This window comes from Podarcis muralis, chromosome 8 (genome assembly GCF_964188315.1).
Source record: "Podarcis muralis chromosome 8, rPodMur119.hap1.1, whole genome shotgun sequence".
Taxonomy (NCBI): Eukaryota; Metazoa; Chordata; class Lepidosauria; order Squamata; family Lacertidae; genus Podarcis; species Podarcis muralis.
Window position 1 is genome coordinate 81,149,675 of NC_135662.1, and position 21,419 is coordinate 81,171,093.

Sequence of the window (21,419 nt, forward strand, 5' to 3'; positions counted from 1 at the left end):
GGGTGAGTGGCGAGGGCGGGACGGGGCCGCGCGCTCCTTTCCTCGGCTGCCCTCGTCGCGCGCCTTGGCTCCCGCGGCCGGCGAGGGGAGCCCGGGCCGCGCGCGGCTGCTGCTGCCGCCGCCGCCTCTCCTGGGGGCGCCGCCTCCCCGGGCGGGAACGCTGCGGGTGCGCGAGGGAGGAGGGCAGCCCCGGGGGGCTGGGAGAGCCGGGCTGCCGTGGCCGAGAGGGCTGCTCTGCCGGGCGCCGCTGACATTGGAACTTAGAAAACTTCCCGGGGCAGGACCCCGGTATGGCCCCCCCCAATATTTTTTATAAGTCGGCGCCCCTGCAAATGTATAATAGCTCCCCATACTCAAAGTAGACCCATTTAAATTAATAAACACAACTAAGTTAGGCCCGTTAATGTCAACCAAGTGATATTCGGAATAGACCAATAGACTACTACCCATTTTCTCATTTTTTTGGTGGCCCACTTAAAACGACATCCCAATACAACATAAAAAATACTAATGAAAGCCAAATACTTTGCTTGTCCCCTGTTCTTTTAATTTTTCTCCATATTAAAAATTCAGCTTACAGAAAGCCAGTCAGAAGGGGGCGGGGGGGGGGGGGACGACAAAACCCAACCAGGCAAAACGAGCAGTGATTCTATAGTGCAAAGACAAAATCTTGAAATAAGACACTTTCCTAATGTTTAAAAACAAACACCAGATTTATTTTAAGGAAATCAGCATGTCTCATAACGGTAAACCATTAAAAGCCATTATTATTTTGTTCCTTGGCTTGGTTCAGTGTATAGCACTTTACAATCAGTAACGAAGACACAGAATTCCACTCACTTGACAGTTACAAAAAAGAGAGATTGCTCAAAGTGAGGTATTTCCTTTAGGAAATTGGTGAATAGTACTGATATCAGGTACAGTCAGACTATATAAACTTGAGACATTGTACAAAAAAGTAACATTCTTTGAAAGATGATTTCAGTAGACAATGAAATGGAACATTTCAGCACTGATAAATGTCTATGCTTCCACTCCAATCCAGTGCAATGGCTACATGACATCATTGTGTTGATGTAACAGCTGATATACTGTCCTCATCGAAAGCATTTATTTGCTGACGTAACAAGTGACTGTAGATCCACCTAGGCAAAGTATATTCTTGTTTGAACTATGGTTAATCCCATTTATTTTATCATGGAAACAATTGCCTTTGTACATGTACACAACAGAAACTCAAGTGGAAAAGGTACTTCTGTATCAGAAATGTTGGTTCCAGGATTCTTAGCTTAATTCAGTACAATACATCATGCGTAATACGCAAAGATACAGCATTAGAAAACTGCCCCCAGAGTTATTTTATCTCTCTTTAAACACAGAAAAACTTGATTCAGTAGCACTGATTGACATGGAATGTATATCGCTGACTTTAAGTAAAGTAAAGGTAAAGGGATCCCTGACCGTTAGGTCCAGTCGCGGACGACTCTGTGGTTGCGGCGCTCATCTCACTCTATAGGCCGAGGAGCCAGCATTTGTCCGCAGACAGCTTCTGGGTCATGTGGCCAGCATGACTAAGCCGCTTCTGGCAAACCAGAGCAGCGCACAGAAACACAGTTTACCTTCCCGCCGGAGCGGTACCTATTTATCTACTTGCACTTTGATGTGCTTTTGAACTGCTAGGTTGGCAGGAGCAGGGACTGAGCAACGGGAGCTCACCCCGTCGTGGGGATTTGAAGTGCCGACCTTCTGATTGGCAAGCCCAAGAGGCTCAGTGGTTTAGACCACAGCGCGGATTTAATTGCTACTAAAGTCAAACGCATTAATTTCCTCATTAAATAGCACAAATAGGATAAAGGTACTGTCATATCAGCAAAGGTTATTGGTCCAATTAGAGTCCCGTTCCCCCCCCACCTTTAGGCAGTGGTCCACATTGGATATCACAGTAGCAAAGCAGTCTCCAAACTGACCTGTTCAAGAGACTAGTATTTTTTCTCCAAACTTAATTATGTTAAAAATAATATCACAAATGTAGTAATGCTAGACAATATATATAAACAGGACACTATAGTTTGATTTTGTATTCACAATAATTTTAAAAGGTTTAAAAACATCAAATAATGGTTCAATGTTTTGAAGCCCCCTCTCAAAATAATTTTTGTCCATAATGGCTATGCAGATATCAGGAGATACAAAAAGATATAGAAAATGACCCCACTGCAACAATCTTGGAGATAGTTTAATAAACTGCTGTAACTTTTAAGTTATAAAGTACTTCATACAAAGCTAGTAGATGCGTAGGACCACAAATGTAGTTACCTTGGTCCTTAAATTATGAATTTCAGAGCTTGTTTAAGAGGAGCTAGTTACATATTAAAGTTCTAAGGTATAACAATTATTACTTTAAAACGCTTTTACTCCCCTAAAAATAATCATAGAAAAAACAGTAGTCGATGTAAACAGAACACAAAAAACCAGCTACAGCAATCTGACATCTTAAATGTATCCTATTACTTGTGAAATCTTATCTATACAAGAATATTTGTTCTCCCGTTTTTTTAATTAGAAAGTTCAAACTTAATGCTGGCTTATTTTTACTTCTGCTCTTCACAAAGTGTACAGATTGATTTTCACAGTATAAGGTGAGATATGTGGAAAATATGTATATTAAGAGCTTTCAAGATTTTTACTCTGACACTTTCATCACCCGAAAGACATTTTTCATGTTTAATAGGAATTAAAAATATACATGTCATGTTTTGAAATGACTTGTAAAGTCAGATATTTTGTTTTCTAGCAGTTTGTCAGCATAGACATTGTTTGATTCAATTTTGGTCCTATTTCTACATTAGATGCTTTTAGAAAAACGAAATTATGGCTGTGACTTAAATTTATTACTTGTTGCCTATGCACAGAAGACTCCCGCCCTAACTAATATCATATCACAAACTCTAAATTTCAAAAGCAATTTGTCAGCGACAGCACGAGGCGGGTAGAAACTGCTGCCTAATGAAACACGAGTCCAGAGGCCACTGGATAAATGTGGAACTGGTGATGAAATTATTTGGATCCTGAACAGTTTCTAAACATCACTTGAGTCCTTTAACCTTTATAGGCTTAAAGATGAGGCCCCACATTTTTATTTTAGCAGAGGTATTTTCCTCCTCATTTTCAGCAACAGTAAAACTGAGAACACAGATGCCTACAGAAAAGGAGGTAGACTTGGAATAAAAGCAGTGTCTGAGAAAAGAGATTCAAGATGGATGCTCCCACAGCCGCCTTACAACCCAGAACATGAGCTCAGAATTCCCCATCACTCTCTAGACTTGGCCCTTGGCCTCAGTGCTGCAATGTGATATTAGAGCCATTAAAGTCAAATCGTCGAGACACTTGGGAAGCTTATAGTGGCTTGCTGGTGCCAAAAGCACTACTGAACTTCATTACCGAATTTTGAAAAGAAAGGTTAGAGAGGGAAGACCAGAGACCATGCCGTAGCCACTTCAAAAATGCACTGTGCATGCTGCTAAAATATCAGTTTATGCACTAAGCCAAGTATTAAAATGCTCCCCACTTCTCTGAATTTTCCAAACGCGGCAAGGGTATCCTTGTGACAGAATTCTACACAACCTTTCCTCCAGAAATTTCTATCTTATCAGTGGCGTAGCGTGGGGGGTGCAGGGGGGGGGGCGGCCGCACCGGGCGCAACATCTGGGGTTAGGGCAAATCCACGGATTAGGGGGCGCAAATCCACGGGTTAGGGGGCGCAAATTACTTTCCTTGCCCCGGGTGCTGACAACCCACGCTACGCCACTGTATCTTATAAAGACTTATAAAGACTACAGATGATCCATCACGAAAAGTTTCATGTGGTTCATGTGACCAGGAGGAGCTAAAAATGCAGGACTTCAAGAAAACTTTACCATGTAAAAAACTTGATGTCAAACCCTCACAAAAGGAGAAAGCTGCTGGACTAAGTATATTTGAAACTCTTAACTAGGAGGTGGGATAGCTTGTTCAGAACACTCATTGGTGCTGATCTATGACAATTCCACTATGGTTCAAATTAATCTTGCATAGACAATTATTGTTCACACCAGAAGTAGAGGTTATTCAGGGGGGTAAAAGCCATACAGGTCAGTAGGGGCCTGTAAGAGGTCCACGATGAGGTCCATAATATTTAGATGTCAGCACCAAAAAGAGGTGTAAATGAAGAAGACATCAATAAAAGGGTTGCAATGAGCTCAGTGGCCAGAAAACCTATATTTTCATTTCTTTTAAGTACAGAAATATTTTTTTAAAAAAACCAATTGAGTTCTTTAGCATAGGAAACATTTCTATTTAGAACCAGAAACTGCAAGTTCAAAAAAAGGCCAACAGATATTTTAAAAGTTTTATCCTTGCTCATTCGTTTTTAAAGGAAGGAATCCATTTTCTGCAGATTTTATTGATTGACAATGATGAGAAACCACAATGAGAGTCAATGTCTATCAGCTTTGATTGTCTGAAAAGCAACTAGCTTCTAAGTCAGAGAGCCAAAGTCAAATCCAAATTCTGAAATTCATCCTAGACTGGTTTTGCCCCTTTAGAAATGATCAGAAACTATTATTCCTCCCTGTTCTGAAGTACTGTATTGAAGTTTGTCGTCACGAACTGCCACTGACACACTTTTATCTGGACATTTATTGCCTTAAGCAGCAAGCCTCTAATTAAATAGCAGGAAGGCAAGAGCAGTGGAAGCAGTTTAATCCTTCCATTTTGTGAGATAATCTTCCCTAAATTTGTTTACCTCAATTGGTTTGATAATGTTCTTAGCAAGAGGCTTGAGTGGGGAAGCATCTGATAATGGATTTGATCTGAAAACAAAGTGTTCTTACAACTATGTTTAATACAGAGAAGTAAAATAGATATTTTCATGTTTGAGAAATTGATGCCACAGTAACTTTGCACTGTAACCTTGCAATTAGATAATTCAGTTGTGATAATTGGAAAATGTTGATGCAACGTATTTTGCCTTATTCATCTTATTATTTGTCCTTATCATTCCCCCCCAATCTGAAATAGAAGAATATGTGAGGCACACTGAGATTCCTTTGATAAACCACACTGGTGATTTCATTGATAAAATTACAGAAAGTTAGGCCTCAAGTTAATTTTGCAGACAGCTGTATTGCACAATTTTACCTTAACTTCCCATATTTGAATGCCTCTGACTCCAGATACAGTGAGTCTTCTGTGCTACTACAAAGCAAAGTACTAATTTATTAGGACTACCCTTTGATCATGGGGGAAACATGTAACACATGAAGAAGTGGTCATGTTGTACACTTGTTATATGGGGGTTTTTTTTTTAAAGAATAAATGATGCATACAGAATAAATATGCAAACATGATCAGTTGTGTCTCACTTACCATTTCACTATAGCTTTGCCTGGAAAGGAGTGTTTTTAAATGTCATCCACACTTGGAAGCTCTTCTGATTAGGAAGAACTTCCTGACAGTAAGAGCTGTTCGACAGTGGAATTTGCTGCCAAGGAGTGTGGTGGAGTCTCCTTCTTTGGAGGTCTTTAAGCAGAGGCTTGACAACCATATGTCAGGAGTGCTCTGATGGTGTTTCCTGCTTGGCAGGGGGTTGGACTCGATGGCCCTTGTGGTCTCTTCCAACTCTATGATTCTATGATTCTATGATGCCTCAAAAGGAGCCAATGAATTCTATTCCACTGTTAATCTTGAAGCTGCCAAGGTTGGACAGATCAGGACTGCATGACTCCCACACAACCTAAACGAAGCTCCAGCTATCTAAGTTTGTGCCCTTTTAAAACAGAAAGCCAAAAACTAAGTTGCAATTAGCACTATGCACATTGGTACACAAGCTCAGCCCTCCTACTGGCTCAGGCAAGAGAACTTTTGCCATGCTTAGTTCCGTTTCCACAAACGCTGGCTTGTTGTTATGCTTGAACTGGGAATTGTGGTTTAAAGCCAAGTTAACTTCAAACCATGCTTTATGATGCTAGCTGGCTTAACTTATCCAGAGTTGCCTTTCAATCATGGCTCTTGGGTCATACATCATGGCGCACCAGAACACTGAAAGCAGCAGCAGAAGCTCTCCCAGCCGTGTGAGAGGAAGAGGAGAGGAGAGGAGAGAGAGACTTCGCTTAGGCTCGCCCAGGCTCATGCACAAAGTGCTAGACCATGGTTTAAGCATCGCAAGCAAACCTGCTAAATATGTACAGCAGACCCTTGACACACAAAACATTCCAGCTTGTAACTTCCCTGCAAAATGTCTTTTTTACCATGTCAGCCCCTCATTGTTTAACCCAAAGGCTCTTTCTCTGGGCTCTGCTTAATTTTAGCCGGAGCTTACCAGGTGTCAGCTTTGAGAGCTTTTATTCAAAGACAGACATTTGAAGGAATACAGTAATAAAGAGAGCAAGCGTAACCAGATCTCACACAAGGTATGAAGGCAACAACCTTCCCGATCAGGCAAGCCTGAGCCTTGGTGCTTTTAAAAACTAAAGACAAATGAAAAAACCCAAGAGCTTAACCAGCAGACCTTTGGAGGAGAGAACCGAGGGAAGCTAACAGGAGATTTGGGAGGGAGGGAGAAGGAATGAGATAAAGTGTGTTGCTGAAGAATGGAACTGGCAGCTTACTACAGAGTTTTAAACTATGAGCTGGACCTCCGAAAAAACATTGCAGGATGGAATGTTCCTTTTCAGGGTTTCTGCCACCGACACCCTTTCCTAAACTCCATCCCACCCCAATTTTCTGTTCCACCACAAATGCAGATCATTCTGTAGACAGTAAGGATGCTACACCCTACTTTAGGTTCCTGTTGCTTCTATTCCTGCAACCTCCCCATCTTGTGCTTGGATGGTGCTAATTTGGCTACCTAAGGATCGACACCAGAGAACACTATTAGCAAGGAATCACCCCCCCCCACTCTCAGGGTAGCTGGAACTCTGAGGGTTTTTTTCCTAAAACCTGTTGCTTTCAGGAGGCAATCTAACAGTGTTAGAAACTGAGATATGAAAGCTAGGAGTTGAATGGCACCATAAACCTAGGTTATGGGTGCAACAGCAGAATGTCTAGGTGCACTTTTTAATAACAAGAATACACAGCTGAAAATGAATGAACTGCAGCTAAAATATTATGTTCGTTTTTCACATGGTCTAGTCCTTCCCCTGCCCACCTCCCTGATATTCTTAAGAAAGTCTTTTCTCCAGTTTTCAGAGAGTAGCTGGAAATGGGGAGGCAGAAAAAGGTCGTCCTTTCATTCCACTCTACAGTTTTAATCTGAAATCTCAGGTGCGTGCGCCCAGGGCTCAGAAACTGCTCGCGCTAATGAAATTCCCTGTTGCAAAATGCGCCTTGGACAATGGGAGTCTCGAGCACTGCAATCAAATCCTTCAAATTCAAGAAGTGGGATCTAATGCAAATCACTTGATCCAAATTCACATGAAACACGTTGGCTGAGATCGTACGAAGATAAATTTACGCAAATGATTACACATGCTGTCATATTCCTATATAAATTTGGCAAAGTGGGAAAGACGGGAGAATAGGCATCATTCCAGGGCTAATAGCATAGGGAACCTATTGAAAATAGCCTTTGTCTGCCTTTTTCCTAATCCCATCTTACCCACCTAATTTTCAGATAAAAGATACTACACATTCCAGACTCTATATGGAATTTACCTGTGAAACTTCTAAAGGCATTCCATGAGGAGGATTACAGGGTTGTTTTGTTTTTGTTCTTTACAGCACCTACTTCTCCACATGCCTTGCAAGACCTGGAGATTGCTGAGGTTAAAGCAATTCTTCAGAAGAGGATCAATAGCGAAACGAAACGAAACGAAACAAAAAACACCTAACTCGATAGCACAACAGCTCCTGGCGTTACTCTATGTAAAAACCTTTATGCTTCTGAAAGTTATGAAAAAAATATCCCCACATTAAAATTCATTTAAATGACAGTAGGCAGTATAAAAATGCTGTAGACACTTAACTTACTGAAGTAGGACTCTATATTATGGTCATTATCCCACAAACAAGCTGAAATGTATCGAAAGCTGTTCCCACTAACAGCAGCTGGACTGAAGTGATCATAACAGCTCTTAACGACAACTAAAGTGTCCTTGGTTCTTTGGTCCCAATTTTGAAATACACCACCCCACCAGCTTCAATGGGGCCATTTGCACAATGTTCAGGCTTCGTATAGGCTCTGTTATCTCTACCCACAATGAATAGGAAAATTAGTCTCTGAATGGAGCAGGCATGTAAATAAACCAGAAGTCTGGTATCTCTTCAGAATGAAATGAATCTTTTAAAAATACGACGACGATGTTTCTATTCTTCATGGTATTGCCATCGAGAGAAGACAAGTATCTGCTCTAGTCATTCACAGGCAAGGGGCATTCTCCCATAGCATTTCATATTGTGCATGTTGTGTATTAGTCAGAAATCACACAGCACAATGGGAGCTTTCACACCGCTAGTGTTTACTTTTAGCATTGTTCAATCACTGCTTTTCTGCATGCAGCATTGCCCCTAGGTTCCTACACTTTAAGGGGTAGAACAGTTTGCATGGATAGCTCAGCTGGTTAGAGCATGGTGCTGATAACACCAAGGTCGCAGGTTCGATCCCCGTATGGGACAGCTGCATATTCCTGTATTTCAGGGGGTTGAACTAGGTGATTCTCAGGGTCCCTTCCACCTCTAGAATTCTACGGTTCTATGTGTGTACCCTGCTATGTTCTGTCCACAACTGTGAACATCACAACAGCCTTCTGAGTGGAGTTGTAACAATGGACCTAAACACACAATTTACGAATGCATTAAAATGCTTGAAAGTAAAAGACTGCACCAAAATAAGAGAGTACAAAACGACGACCCATGTTGCTAAAATAGCACCAACAGGAAAAGTAACATTGAAGGTGTGCCCACGTGATGTCAAATCTACAGCTCTTGAAATGGATGGAAGAGTAGCATTGTGTTTCAATCTTGTAACTGCTCTGAGATTTATGGAGGAAGGGCGGTATACAAATTTAATAAAAAATGAAGGTGTTCTAAGGCTAGAGATTGCTCTGCTGTTTTGTTCCTTCCCCTCCAAAAGTTGGGATTTTGTGAGCTCCGAAAAGGGAAATGGAATAAGTACAGAAAAGGCAGCACGACCATTTTAATGGCAGGTGCCTGATAAAAAGCGAGTGGACAAAAAGAGGCAATTCTAGAGTTAACCCTAGTCTGGAAGCACCCAGAGTGGAGGATGAGGAAATATGTGGCAGCTGGATGCGCAGTCAGGCATATGAAAGGCAAGATCAGAGAGTGAGAAGCTTTGTGGGAAATAAGACGGATCAATGAAAAGCCAGGAGATTCTTCCATGACCTGAGAAGATCACAGCTTGGGAAAGAGTTCCATCTGGTGGGGAACAGTAGGAGCAAGAACTTGGTAGAAGCAGGCACCTCTAACAATCCTGTTTGCGTTCCTTAGAGCTCCCATTCATTTATTCTCCTCAGGATTATAATTCATTGGTTTCTTCTTCCTTTCTTCATTATCTTGTCTCTTTATTTCCTCCCCAGCTACCTGTGGCTTTCTTTCTATCTTTTCTGGTGCAATTTAGGTTTTTCTCTCACACAGTTTCTTTCTCCCCTCATCCCTGTTGCAGCTGAATACATCTCCTGCAATCCTGTATTTGCTGCAAAATGCAACTTTCTCCCCTTCCCCTGTGGGGGAGAGGAGAAAAGTATGATTTTCAAGCAAAGATAGAGCTCAGGAGAACTCCTGCATTGCCTTTGGTTGCTAAACAATTCTTTCTTCCTTCCCCTGTTTGTCACTTCCATAATCCCTGCATAAGAATTTTGACAAGTGAGCGGGACACTGTCAATTACGTGACATCATAATGATGCGTGACTGACAGGTGAGAAGTCCTACCCAACCGCCAATGTTGGCTCAGAACAAATAAGGTTCCCCACCCATTCAATATTCATTTGCTGCCAAAGAAATCCTAGATGACTTTGCTAGATTTCAAGTTCCTGAACCAGTGGGTCGCTTACAAGAAGTTATGGATGGAATCTCTGGCCTCCACCTAAGATTCTATCCAAACACTGTATTTCTTAGTGCCCACAGATTTCAGGAAACATAGCTGCACATCCCCATTCACTGCAATCACAGGAAGTACCTGTAGTTTTCATTTGACCAGAATCATCTTCAATACTGGGCCCTTCCTTTCTACTTGGCTACAGCACCTCAGACCTCCGCACAGAGTATGGTTGCCCTGGTGGCTCACCTCTGCTTCCAGGGCAATCTCCTTATCGGCTGTACCACTCTGGGCCCATTGAGACATGGCTTTCCTTGGGTGGAGACCCAGGGATTCCTTGTAAACCTAGGCAAGAATCACCTGTCTCCGATTCGACAGCTGGTTCATCTTGGAATGCTTCTTGAAACCTCAACAGGTATGATGTTGCTCTCTCTAGACTACATTTTGAAGATCAAGGTTCTGGCCTCTTTCAAAAAGGCAGGTGTAATGTTCTTGGAAGAAGTCCTCGACCTCCACATGCCCGTGGCTCAAATCACAGTCTGGGCCAAACATCATTATCACTGCTTTCAGTTAGCACTTCTCTTGTTCCAGTGGGCAACAGCCTATAACAGACACGTTCCTGTGCACATTTCATCGCTGTCTTCTGCTGGCCATGTGTTGGGTGAACCCTGGATTCAAAAGTATAGGTCTCCCTTCAAAGACCCGCCAAGAGTGGCAATTACATTGGATGCAAGCCTTCAGTGTGCAATGTATGCTATCCAGCGCTTTGTGCCCTGCCTTCACCAAGCAGGCTTTTCAACCCTAAAGACTTTTCCTGCTGGAAAGCCAGAAAAAAATAAAATGCTGCACTCTCAGACAACATAATTGACATTTGAATAAATGAGATGTAAAAGGAAGCTCACAAATTTGAAACTAGACCTGTATAATTTTGGCATGCATGTGTGTTTGCAATTGCAAAGGAAATTAAATGGTGGACTGCTTTGTAGCAAAAGAAAGCTGATTCACTTCCCCATAGTTTGATGTAGCTTTAGGAGTCCAGAAAGCAGGCAGTACTGCAGTGAGGAGAAGCAAGCAAAAATCCCCCACTTCTTTGCTCAGCCAGTGTGGTGTAGTGGTAGTGGTTAAGAGTGGTAGTCTTGTAATCTGGTGAACCGGGTTCGATTCCCCGCTCCTCCACATGCAGCTGCTGGGTGACCTTGGGCCAGTCACACTTCTCTGAAGTCTCTCAGTCTCACTCACCTCACAGATACAGATGGGTAGCCGTGTTGGTCTGCCATAGTCAAAACAAAAAAATTCCTTCCAGTAGCACCTTAAAGACCAACTAAGTTAGTTCTTGGTATGAGCTTTCGTGTGCATGCACACTTCTTCAGATACTGAAGAATATCTGAAGGTATCTGAAGAAGTGTGCATGCACACGAAAGCTCATACCAAGAACTAACTTAGTTGGTCTTTAAGGTGCTACTGGAAGGAATTTTTTTGTTTTCACCTCACAGAGTGTTTGTTGTGGGGAAGGAAGGGAAAGGAGATTGTTAGCCGCTTTGAGACTCCTTAGGGTAGTGATAAAGCGAGATAGCAAATCCAAACTCTTCTTCTCTTCTTCTTCAGATAGGGCACAATGCCATTCAGGTTAAGTTTTGATCAGGTTTCAATGCTCTGTTAACTTGAGGCTACTTTGATGCAGACCAAGGATTCTGCCATTTTCTGATAACAAAACAAGTTTGCAAACTGGATTGTGGGAGCTGTCTACTTCTCTGAAGTTCCGCTCCTGTCTTTGTTCCCAAGATGGAGCCATTGCCCAACCAATGACCGTTCTCAGGCCATGGAGAATCACCCTTCAGATGAATACCATTTACTGACATAATGGCAAGACTCATTGAAACTATGTGTGCAACTTCTTGATTTCAGGAGGGAAAAATTATCTTCCAAACCTATTAACAACCTAAATAGTTGCTCAAAATTATGTGATCCCAACAGCATTTTGGAAGCAAGCAGATTCATAGATAAAACACCTCCAAGTGCATTTGTCCTCTTTTTGATCTCTGTATACATTAAAAGTGGGTTAAAAAGCTGTTGTAATACAGTAATTTATACTGTATCTTTTTTTTTTTAATGTCCAGTTTTTAACTGTAGAAAAGCTGTGGACTGCAGGAAAACACATTTTAGAACAATGAGGTTTTGTGACCATTTGAGGCAATACATTGATTTGAAAAGCGTCTTGCAATGAAAAAGTCAGGGATAGTAAAAAAAATGGAGTCAGATGTTACCAAGCGTTCTTTCTGAAAACCTGTACAACCAAATCTTATGATATCTGTGGGTGATTATGAGGGACTATTTTATTATTATTTATTAAATTTGTATACTTCCCTGTACCCACAGGTCTCAGGGCAGTTCACAAGAACTGATGGCTTTCTGGTGTTAAAAATGGTTTATTTTATGCCTGTTCAGTCTCCATTATGCATTGTGTTGTTTCTGTGCAAAAAAAAGCCAAATCCATTGAAGCTGATTAAAATATACCTTGTTTAATTATCCCCTGCTAGAAAACCCTAAGTGAAATACAACAGAAAAGGCAGGAATGTGGCCAGGGCTGTGTGTGTTCTGTGTTCATACCCAATAATTAAATAAATTTGAATTGAGGGCAGTATTCAGCATCCTGAGAATTGTAGCTTTCATTTTTTAAAAAATGAACATTTCTGGCCCTTAAGATGTGAAGATAAAAGTGAAAGTATCTGGGCTATGAAATCTCAGCAGCTTTTTATAATGGGAATAATATGACTTTCCAGAGGTCAGGGGCAATTTGTATCCCACCATTCTTCCAAGGAACTCAAGGGTTCCTTCCTGTCCATTTCATTCTCACAACATACTTGTGAGGCAGGTGTGGCTGAGAGTGTGACTGGCCCTAGGTAAACTGGTGAGCTTTGTGACTGAGCCAGGATTCAAACTCAGGTCTTCCTGGCGCTAGGCTAACACTCTCAAGTACTACATCACACTGGGCCTCAGTCTCTCTCAAACCTGCCTCATTTATTTATTTATTTATTTGTTTTGGTCATTGCCCACATTCAGGTAAAGCAGAACTATATATAATGTGGAAGATTATCTAGTTTATATAAACCTCGGAATTCAGTTTTCTTTGAATTTATGTTACTTGGTACAGATGTTTTCATCCTTTTAGCACAGAATGCACACAACCCAGGGAACAACCACGCCCTTCCAATTTTTAATACTACCATGAACTGAATGGCAAAAAAGTCCTCTTACAAGAAAAATAATTTTAAAAATTCCTTAGTTAAAAATATTTTTGCATACTTTTCTTCCTTTAACTGTTTGCTGAAATGAAAACAAAAGGGCTAAATTGAGCTAGCCTTGTTCAGAAGACCAGTGACCAGAGTCAGCAGTAAATAGTTGTGTCTTCACATGAAGAAGGAAAGCGGAACTTGAACCCAAACAATTCCCTAAACAGGAATAACACTAATCACCGAAGTGCACTTAACACCATAGGAGCTACAGTATTCTTTACACATGCACACTTTGTAGGACACTTTGTACATGGAACTAAACAATGGAATATAAATATGCAAGCATCTTCTTTTTAAGTACACAAATTAAAAGTTCATTTACATTCTTTACTTTCCAAGATGCTGATGGAAAAAACCAAGATCTTCCAAACAGGAAGTCTGAAGATGCTCATTAATGCAGCAAAATCTTCTCTCTCTCTCTCTGTCTCTCACAAACACACACACACACACACACACACACACACACACATACACTTTCCTCTCTGTCTTACACACCCCTCACATACTTCAGATTACATAGTTGTGTGACTATGACGAGCCCAAGACAGGACACACTCCTCTCACCAGAAGAGTACGCTGGAATTGTTAACATTAATTCAGTTTCTTCTGCAGGTGATTTCTTCTGTCTTCAGTAGTTTCTGGGCTGAAGTCTGTACAGAAACCGTTAGGAGCAGGGCAGCTATCAGTCTCCATTTGATCGGGATATAAATACTCCTCAGCAAAGTTTGGATACATTTCGGCAAACTTGTGGAAATCCTCTAGAAATTAATAAAAGCAAGCATACATTTTAAGCGTTTAAAATTGACATTTTACTTACAAAATCACGAAAGATTGCAAGACAATAAAAGTACTAAGTAGGCTACTAGTTACTAAGTCTCCCATGCCAAACTTTAAGAGCATTTTCCAAAGGGTTGGACCCAATTAAATTATATTTAGAGTAGACCCACTGATCCAGGATAGTCATTTTCATTAGTTTCAATGGGTTTTCCCTGAGTAACACTAACATTTGCTAACAACTCAAAATGATTTGCAGAACTACACGTTAATATGTTCCTCCCCTCCCCACCTCCTTGAGCTTTAAGAAATGGTTTGTTTGTTTGTTTGCGTTGGCCTTTTCTTGACAGGTCGGTTTATTACAATAGGTAAAGGTAAAAGGTAAAGGACCCCTGCACAGTTAAGTCTAGTTAAAGCCGACTATGGGGTCGCGGCGCTCATCTCGCTTTCAGGCTGAGGGAGCTGGCATTTGTCCACAGACAGCTTTCCGGGTCATGGGGCCAGAAGGACTAAACTGTTTCTGGTGCAATGGGACACCGTGACAGAAGCCAGAGAGCAAGGAAACGCCGTTTACCTTCTTGCCACAGCTGTAGCTATTTATCGACTTGCACTGGTGTGCTTTCAAACTGGCAGGAGCTGGGACAGAGCAATGGGAGCTCACCCTGTCATGCAGATTCGAACCGCCAACCTTCCGATCGGCAAGCCCAAGAGGCTTAGTGGTTTAGACCACAGCGCCCAACACTGCAGCATAAGGTCACTGATCATAGAACAGAATGGAACCTTTAGCTACCAGTAACCATAGCATGGACCGCGTTAAGTGTGCTGCACTAGGCCTGGACTGATCCAAGTTCAAATTTCCATTTGGCTTGGAAGCTCTCTGGATTACTTTGGACCATGCACTATCTCTCAGGATTGCTGGAGGGATCAAAGGGGTGAAGGGGGTGCCAACCATACAAGCTGGAAGAAAAGGTATAGGACAAGAAATAATAACGCTCCATATACAGACATTCCAGGAAGCCCATTAACACAGGAAGCTGTTTCATATTGAGCCAGACTATCTAGTACTGACTGGCTTTTCAGGGTTTCTGAAAGAGGCATTCCCACTTGGAAATGCTTGGGTTTGAAGCTGGGACTTAAACTCTGAGCTACAGCCCTTCCCATGCAACACAATGGCCAGGAACCTGTCACACTTGCCCCCAGGCAGCTGCTCTTTTCCGTGGGACATGCCTGGCCGCCACACAAAAGTTCCCCATTGTCTGCGGCTTTCTAAAATCACAGCACGGAACTCACCGTATGTAATTTCCCCCCTTTCGTCGACATCTATAGCTCTGAAAAGGTTTGACACATTAAGATCTGAAACCCCCATGGCAGTCTTTAAAATGCAAGTTAAATCTTCTTCTGTTAGAGCTCCAGTTTCTGACTGATACATCTGTGAAAAATTAAAACGTATGATTTGTTGTTGCAGCAGCAGCAAAGAAACACATTCCTAGGGCCTCTGTTTGACACTTTCCTCCCAGCCAAATAAATCTTCCAACTTCCCTACGCTGATTGATACGCCACCTTTTATTTTCCATTTAGAGTTTACACATTTTGCTGAAGCCCAAGAGCAAATACATTTATTGATACAATTTATTAGATACCTTAAAGGTAAAGGGATCCCCTGACCATTAGGTCCAGTCGTGGCCGACTCTGGGGTTGCGGTGCTCATCTCGCTTTATTGGCTGAGGGAGCCGGCGTACAGCTTCCGGTTCATGTGGCCAGCATGACTAAGCTGCTTCTGGCGAACCAGAGCAGTGCACGAAAACACCGTTTACCTTCCCGCCAGAGCGGTACCTATTTATCTACTTGCACTTTGACGTACTTTCGAACTGCTAGGTTGGCAGGAGCTGGGACCGAGCAACGGGAGCTCACCCCATTGCGGGGATTCAAACTGCCGACCTTCTGATCGGCAAGCCCTAGGCTCTGTGGTTTAACCCACAGCGCCACCCGTGTCCCTATTAGATACCTTAGGGGCCACCTATTCCTGTACCAGCCTTCCCAATGTCTAAGATCTGGCAGAGAGGGCATTCACTGTGACCTAAAAAAAAGGTAAAGGTACCCCTGCCCGTACGGGCCAGTCTTGACAGACTCTAGGGTTGTGTGCTCATCTCACTCTAGAGGCCAGGAGCCAGCGCTGTCCGAAGACACTTCCGTGTCACGTGGCCAGTGTGACGAAGCTGCTCTGGCGAGCCAGCGCAGCACACGGAAACGCCGTTTACCTTCCCGCTAGTAAGCGGTCCCTATTTATCTACTTGCACCCGAGGGTGCTTTCGAACTGCTAGGTTGACAGGCGCTGGGACCGAGCAACGGGAGCGCACCCCGCCGCGGGGATTCAAACCGCCGACCATGCGATCGGCAAGTCCTAGTCGCTGAGGTTTTACCCACAGCGGCACCCGCGTCCCCACCGTGACCTACCTCTGGTTTATTCAGAAACAGATAAAGAAAGAGAAAAAGGGCCACACTTAGTGGCCACACCCAGGCTATGGAATACCTTGCCCTCTGAGGTTTGTTTGGAGTCCCTTCTTGCCAACATAGGATGCTTTATATGGCAAGCTCTGTTTCGGGTTTTATCTGTTGTGCCTGTTTTTATTTTTAAATTGCTTTGTTTAATATTATTGCTTTTGTGGATGCAGTATTTTAATTGCTGTAAGCTGTTTTGAGCGGTGCAAGTGTAGTGCTCGTTTGGGAGGAAGGACGGGATGTAAACTGAATAAGCAATAATGATAATAGCAACAACAACAGCCATCCTGGTATTGCAAAGGTGGGGGATTGGCCTCTAGATAAATCAAGGAGCGTCTCCACCCCCATCGTTCTGCCCAGACACTGAGGTCCAGCGCTGAGGGCCTTCTGGCGGTTCCCTGACTGCGAGAAGCCAAGTTACAGGGAACCAGGGAGAGGGCCTTCTCGGTAGTGGCCCTCGGTAGAACGCCCTCCCACCAGATGTCAAAGAGAAGAACAACTACCAGACTTTTAGAAGACATCTGAAGGCAGCCCTGTTTAGGGAAGCTTTTAATGTTTAACAGGCCACTGTATTTTAATACTTTGTTGGAAGCCGCCTAGAGTGGCTGGGGAAACCCAGCCAGATACGCGGGGTATAAATAATAAATTATTATTATTATTATTAAACATGCAATCGCCTCCCCACTAAAAGTAGTACTCAAGGTAATATAAGGAATCACAGTACATAAAAATATAAAGGCCAACCATGTTACTAAATGCCATTCTCTCAAGGTCTGCGGCAGGAAACTGACTAATCATGCATCATCACTGCAACGGATACAGGAGACTTCATTTGTCACCTAAATTCTGCTGAGGCTGTAATCTGGTGGGCCAGCATAAGGAAATGCAATCCATAGGTGTGATGCCACAATAGAGTTGGGTGCTGGAGGGATAAGAGAGCATTGGGGAGCTTATATGCTCATACGCCCTTGAGTTCTTTTGATTTACTGCCTCTTTTATTCTGTGGGAACTGTTCGTTTTGCCAGTTAGGCAATGTATTGTGTATTGCTAGCTGCCTTGGTGGTCCTGGTGGACAGAAAGGCAGGTCATAAACATTTTGAAATAAAAATAAGACCTAGCCATGTCCAGAGTAGGGTCACCCCAGATGTGTTTAGGGTAAGGGGTTGCTCATGCAGGAAAAGGTGGTCTTCAGATATACTGAGGTCAGGAAATCCAGCGTTTTCAAAAGGTACACACAAACCTTGGCTTTCACTTACATCACTTGATTTCTCGGTGCTCAATGACTCACAGATGACTATATGAATTAACTTTACTGATAAACATTAAGTTTGAGGTACCATCAAGTGACACTCTCTCCCCATTTGTTAGCCCCTCTTTGGCCACAGTTCATAAAATAAAGCATCAATGTACAATAAAACACAATTACCAGGAAGGATGTCTCTGTGGTGTTGTATATGTGATGGCTCACTCACATTTACAAGTTGTCGCTTGATGCTGCTTTCATCAAGTGATGAGCATGCAAGCTACTTTTTTCTTACCCATTTGCCTGTGTAGGCAGCAATTTGCACAGTCTCGTGCTCCTGCTTGCCGATTTGGGAAAAAACAACACAGGGCACAACAGATTGCTGCTGTGTTTTGCGGGTCAAGATGCATGTGAGTGAATATGGCTACTGTTAGATGCTGACCACTGTACAGAGCTTGTATAGAGACAGTAATGACCAGGGATGCGGAGAGGTTGTGGTCAATGTAATGAATTGACCTGTTTTGCCCCCCCAAAAAAGGAAAAGGGAAAAAAGGGCTTTGTTTTTAAAAATGGCTTTCAACAAACCGTCTTAATAAAAGCTGCTACTTGCCTTAAAAGCCAGCTGTATCGTTTGCAAGGTTTTGGATGGCCGACAGACTACTGACAAAGCGATTACATATTCTCTTAAGTCAATCAGACCCCCTTCCTTCTGTAAAAAAAGAAACAAAACTGTATTACCAGCTTCATAGAAAATACCCACTGAAGAAAAGAAAATTCTGAAAAGTACACATAAAAAGAGCTCACATGGAGGTTTCAGCACAAAGATTTCTAAACAAAGAAACTAGGGACGACTAAGTCCTCTGAAGTTTTGAAACATCTTATATTTCTCAGTTGTTTTACAGCAAGGAACCCTTTCTGGCCAGATCTTTTTCTCCCCAACCCCTGGTGGGCAGGGAGCCCACCTGCCAATCACCTGGCATCATAGTGCTATCAGTTAATGTAACCCTTTGAGCTCTTGATTGTCAAAACCTCAAAAAGAACCACGAGGCTTTCAAACAGCCCTTTGTTGTTGTTTAGTCATTTTGTCATGTCCGACTCTTTGTGACCCCATGGACCAGAGCATGCCAGGCACTCCTGTCTCCCACTGCCTCCCGCAGTTTGGTCAAACTCATGCTGGTAGCTTCGAGAACATTATCCAACCATCTCGTCCTCTGTCGTCCCCTTCTCCTTGTGCCCTCCATCTTTCCCAACATCAGGGGCTTTTCCAGGGAGTCTTCTCTTCTCATGAGGTGGCCAAAGTATTGGAGCCTCAGCTTCACGATCTGTCCTTCCAGTGAGCACTCAGGGCTGATTTCCTTAAGAATGGATAGGTTTGATCTTCTTGCAGTCCATGGGACTCTCAAGAGTCTCCTCCAGCACCATAATTCAAAAGCATCAATTCTTCATCGATCAGCCTTCTTTATGGTCCAGCTCTCACTTTCATACATCACTACTGGGAAAACCATAGCTTTAACTATACGGACCTGGGCTTTCAAATAGTGAAATGTGGGTGTTTATAGAGAGCTTTTCATATGCCACCCCTTCTCTCCTTCAAACTGCAGAGGTCTGAAGAAGCACAGGGTGGTCCATTGATAAGAACTAATTCAATTGCCATTTTGGTATCCTCTCTTTGATGCAACAATACGTTATGCTTGCTATATATGTGTATGTATATAGAAAGCTGTAGTCTAATTTGTAAAATAAGTCATAGTCACCATGTATCCCTTGTGCTACATTTCTCCATGGTAAAAATGATGATCGGCAGCCAATAGGATGCGTAATTTCAGACTACTAATGTTCGCACAGCAGGCAAAAGGCATGCACACAAGACCTTCTGAATTTAGTAATCACTTTTCCGAAACTATTGTTCATAACATAAACGGGTACTTTCTATGTTACAGCTATATTAACCATACTCACAAATGAAAACTGCATTCCTAACAAAAGAACGCCAAAGGCCTTAATTCAAATAATAAAAGTGGTTATTTAGAAATTTCAAGACTGTCATCTTTCTTACCTCATCAAAAAGTGCAAACATGTTTTCTAATGTGTCAGAAACCGGGACTTCTAGGTATTCCGCAAACTCCTTGAGACTGACCCTTTTGTCTTTCATTCTCTTGGTATTTCCTGAATATGCATCAAGTTCTCTTTCAAGTTTCTCTGGCTTTAATCTAAACATGGGAGGAAAACAACCAAGGCTGAAATTGTAGACAATTGGTATCCGTTGTAGACAATCCTCTCTCTTTTTTTCTTACAGTAGTGTTGAAGAGGACAAACCAGGCAGTTTGTAATTTCCTGGCAATCCACTAACAGAGTAAAGGTAAAGGTAAAGGGACCCCTGACCATTAGGTCCAGCTTCCGGGTCATGTGGCCAGCATGACTAAGCCGCTTCTGGCGAACCAGAGCAGCACACGGAAACGCTGTTTACCTTCCCGCCGGAGCGGTACCTATTTATCTACTTGCACTTTGATGTGCTTTCGAACTGCTAGGTTGGCAGGAGCAGGGACTGAGTAACGGGAGCTCACCCACAGCGCCACCCACGTCCCTTCCACTAACAGGAGATTAATGCTAAAAACTTTTCCCTGATGTGTGATATGTTTAGCCTGGTAAAGAGGAGATTGAGAGGAGATACGATAGCTGTCAGGGAACTGCCATCAGAACAGGGGCGGGAAACAAAGGGGCAGTTGTGTTACAGGGAGCCTCCGAAAATCTTGCGAAGCAGTTCTTTTTCCGGTGGTGAGGAAAACCCCCACCTCCGGTGGGGAAGAAGTGAAAGGACCAGAGGATGCTGGTAGGAGCCTCAACAACGCTCCTGGCAAAGCTGGCCAGGAGGGAAGCACGCCCATTCCATTGCCCACCCTGCACAGAAGTCTAAAGTGAAAAAAGGGAAGGGAAAGGCTGGGAGTAACGAGACTTTTATGCTGGGGGAGGCCCAGGAAACAAGCACTCCCGGATTCTGCTAGCGATTGAGGCAGACATGAACTTTGGGGTTCTGCACTGTAAATAGTTTTGCACCTAAATAAAACCTGTAAAAGACAGGTCAGAGTCCTGCCTGGTTACTCATGAGCAACCACCTAAGCCATCTGACAATAAAAGGTAAAGGTAAAGGGACCCCTGACCATTAGGTCCAGTCGTGACCGACTCTGGGGTTGTGGTGCTCATCTCGCTTTATTGGCCGACGGAGCCGACGTACAGCTTCCGGGTCATGCGGCCAGAATGACTAAGCTGCTTCTGGTGAACCAGAGCAGCGCACGGAAATGCCGTTTACCTTCCTGCTGGAGTGGTACCTATTTATCTACTTGCACTTTGACGTGCTTTCAAACTGTTAGGTTGGCAGGAGCAGGGACCGAGCAACATAGAGCAAGCTTGTTTTCTCCTCCTCTAGAGGCTAGGACCCAAACCAATGGATTCAAGTTACAAGAAAGGAAGAACTTCCTGACACTAAGAGCTGTTTGACAGTGGAATGATTCCCAAGAGAGGAGTTCGACTCTCCTCCCTTGGAGGATTTTAAGCAGAGACTGGATAGCCATCTGTCATAGAT

The 21,419-nt window shown here is 43.0% G+C and overlaps 1 protein-coding gene across 1 annotated transcript in view; it reads right to left on the minus strand.

Annotated features, from left to right (window-relative positions):
- Window positions 1-694: 694 nt before the first annotated feature.
- Window positions 695-21,419, minus strand: part of LPCAT1 (lysophosphatidylcholine acyltransferase 1) — a 57,302-nt gene continuing 36,577 nt past the window's right edge. The window contains exons 11-15 of the mRNA XM_028738056.2: window positions 19,896-20,049; window positions 18,450-18,548; window positions 15,388-15,526; window positions 11,517-14,081; window positions 695-11,269 (exon numbers count right to left, since the gene is read on the minus strand). Coding sequence (XP_028593889.2) covers window positions 13,915-14,081; window positions 15,388-15,526; window positions 18,450-18,548; window positions 19,896-20,049 — 559 coding nt within the window. The 3' untranslated portion in view covers window positions 695-11,269; window positions 11,517-13,914. The remainder of the gene's footprint in view (window positions 11,270-11,516; window positions 14,082-15,387; window positions 15,527-18,449; window positions 18,549-19,895; window positions 20,050-21,419) is intronic.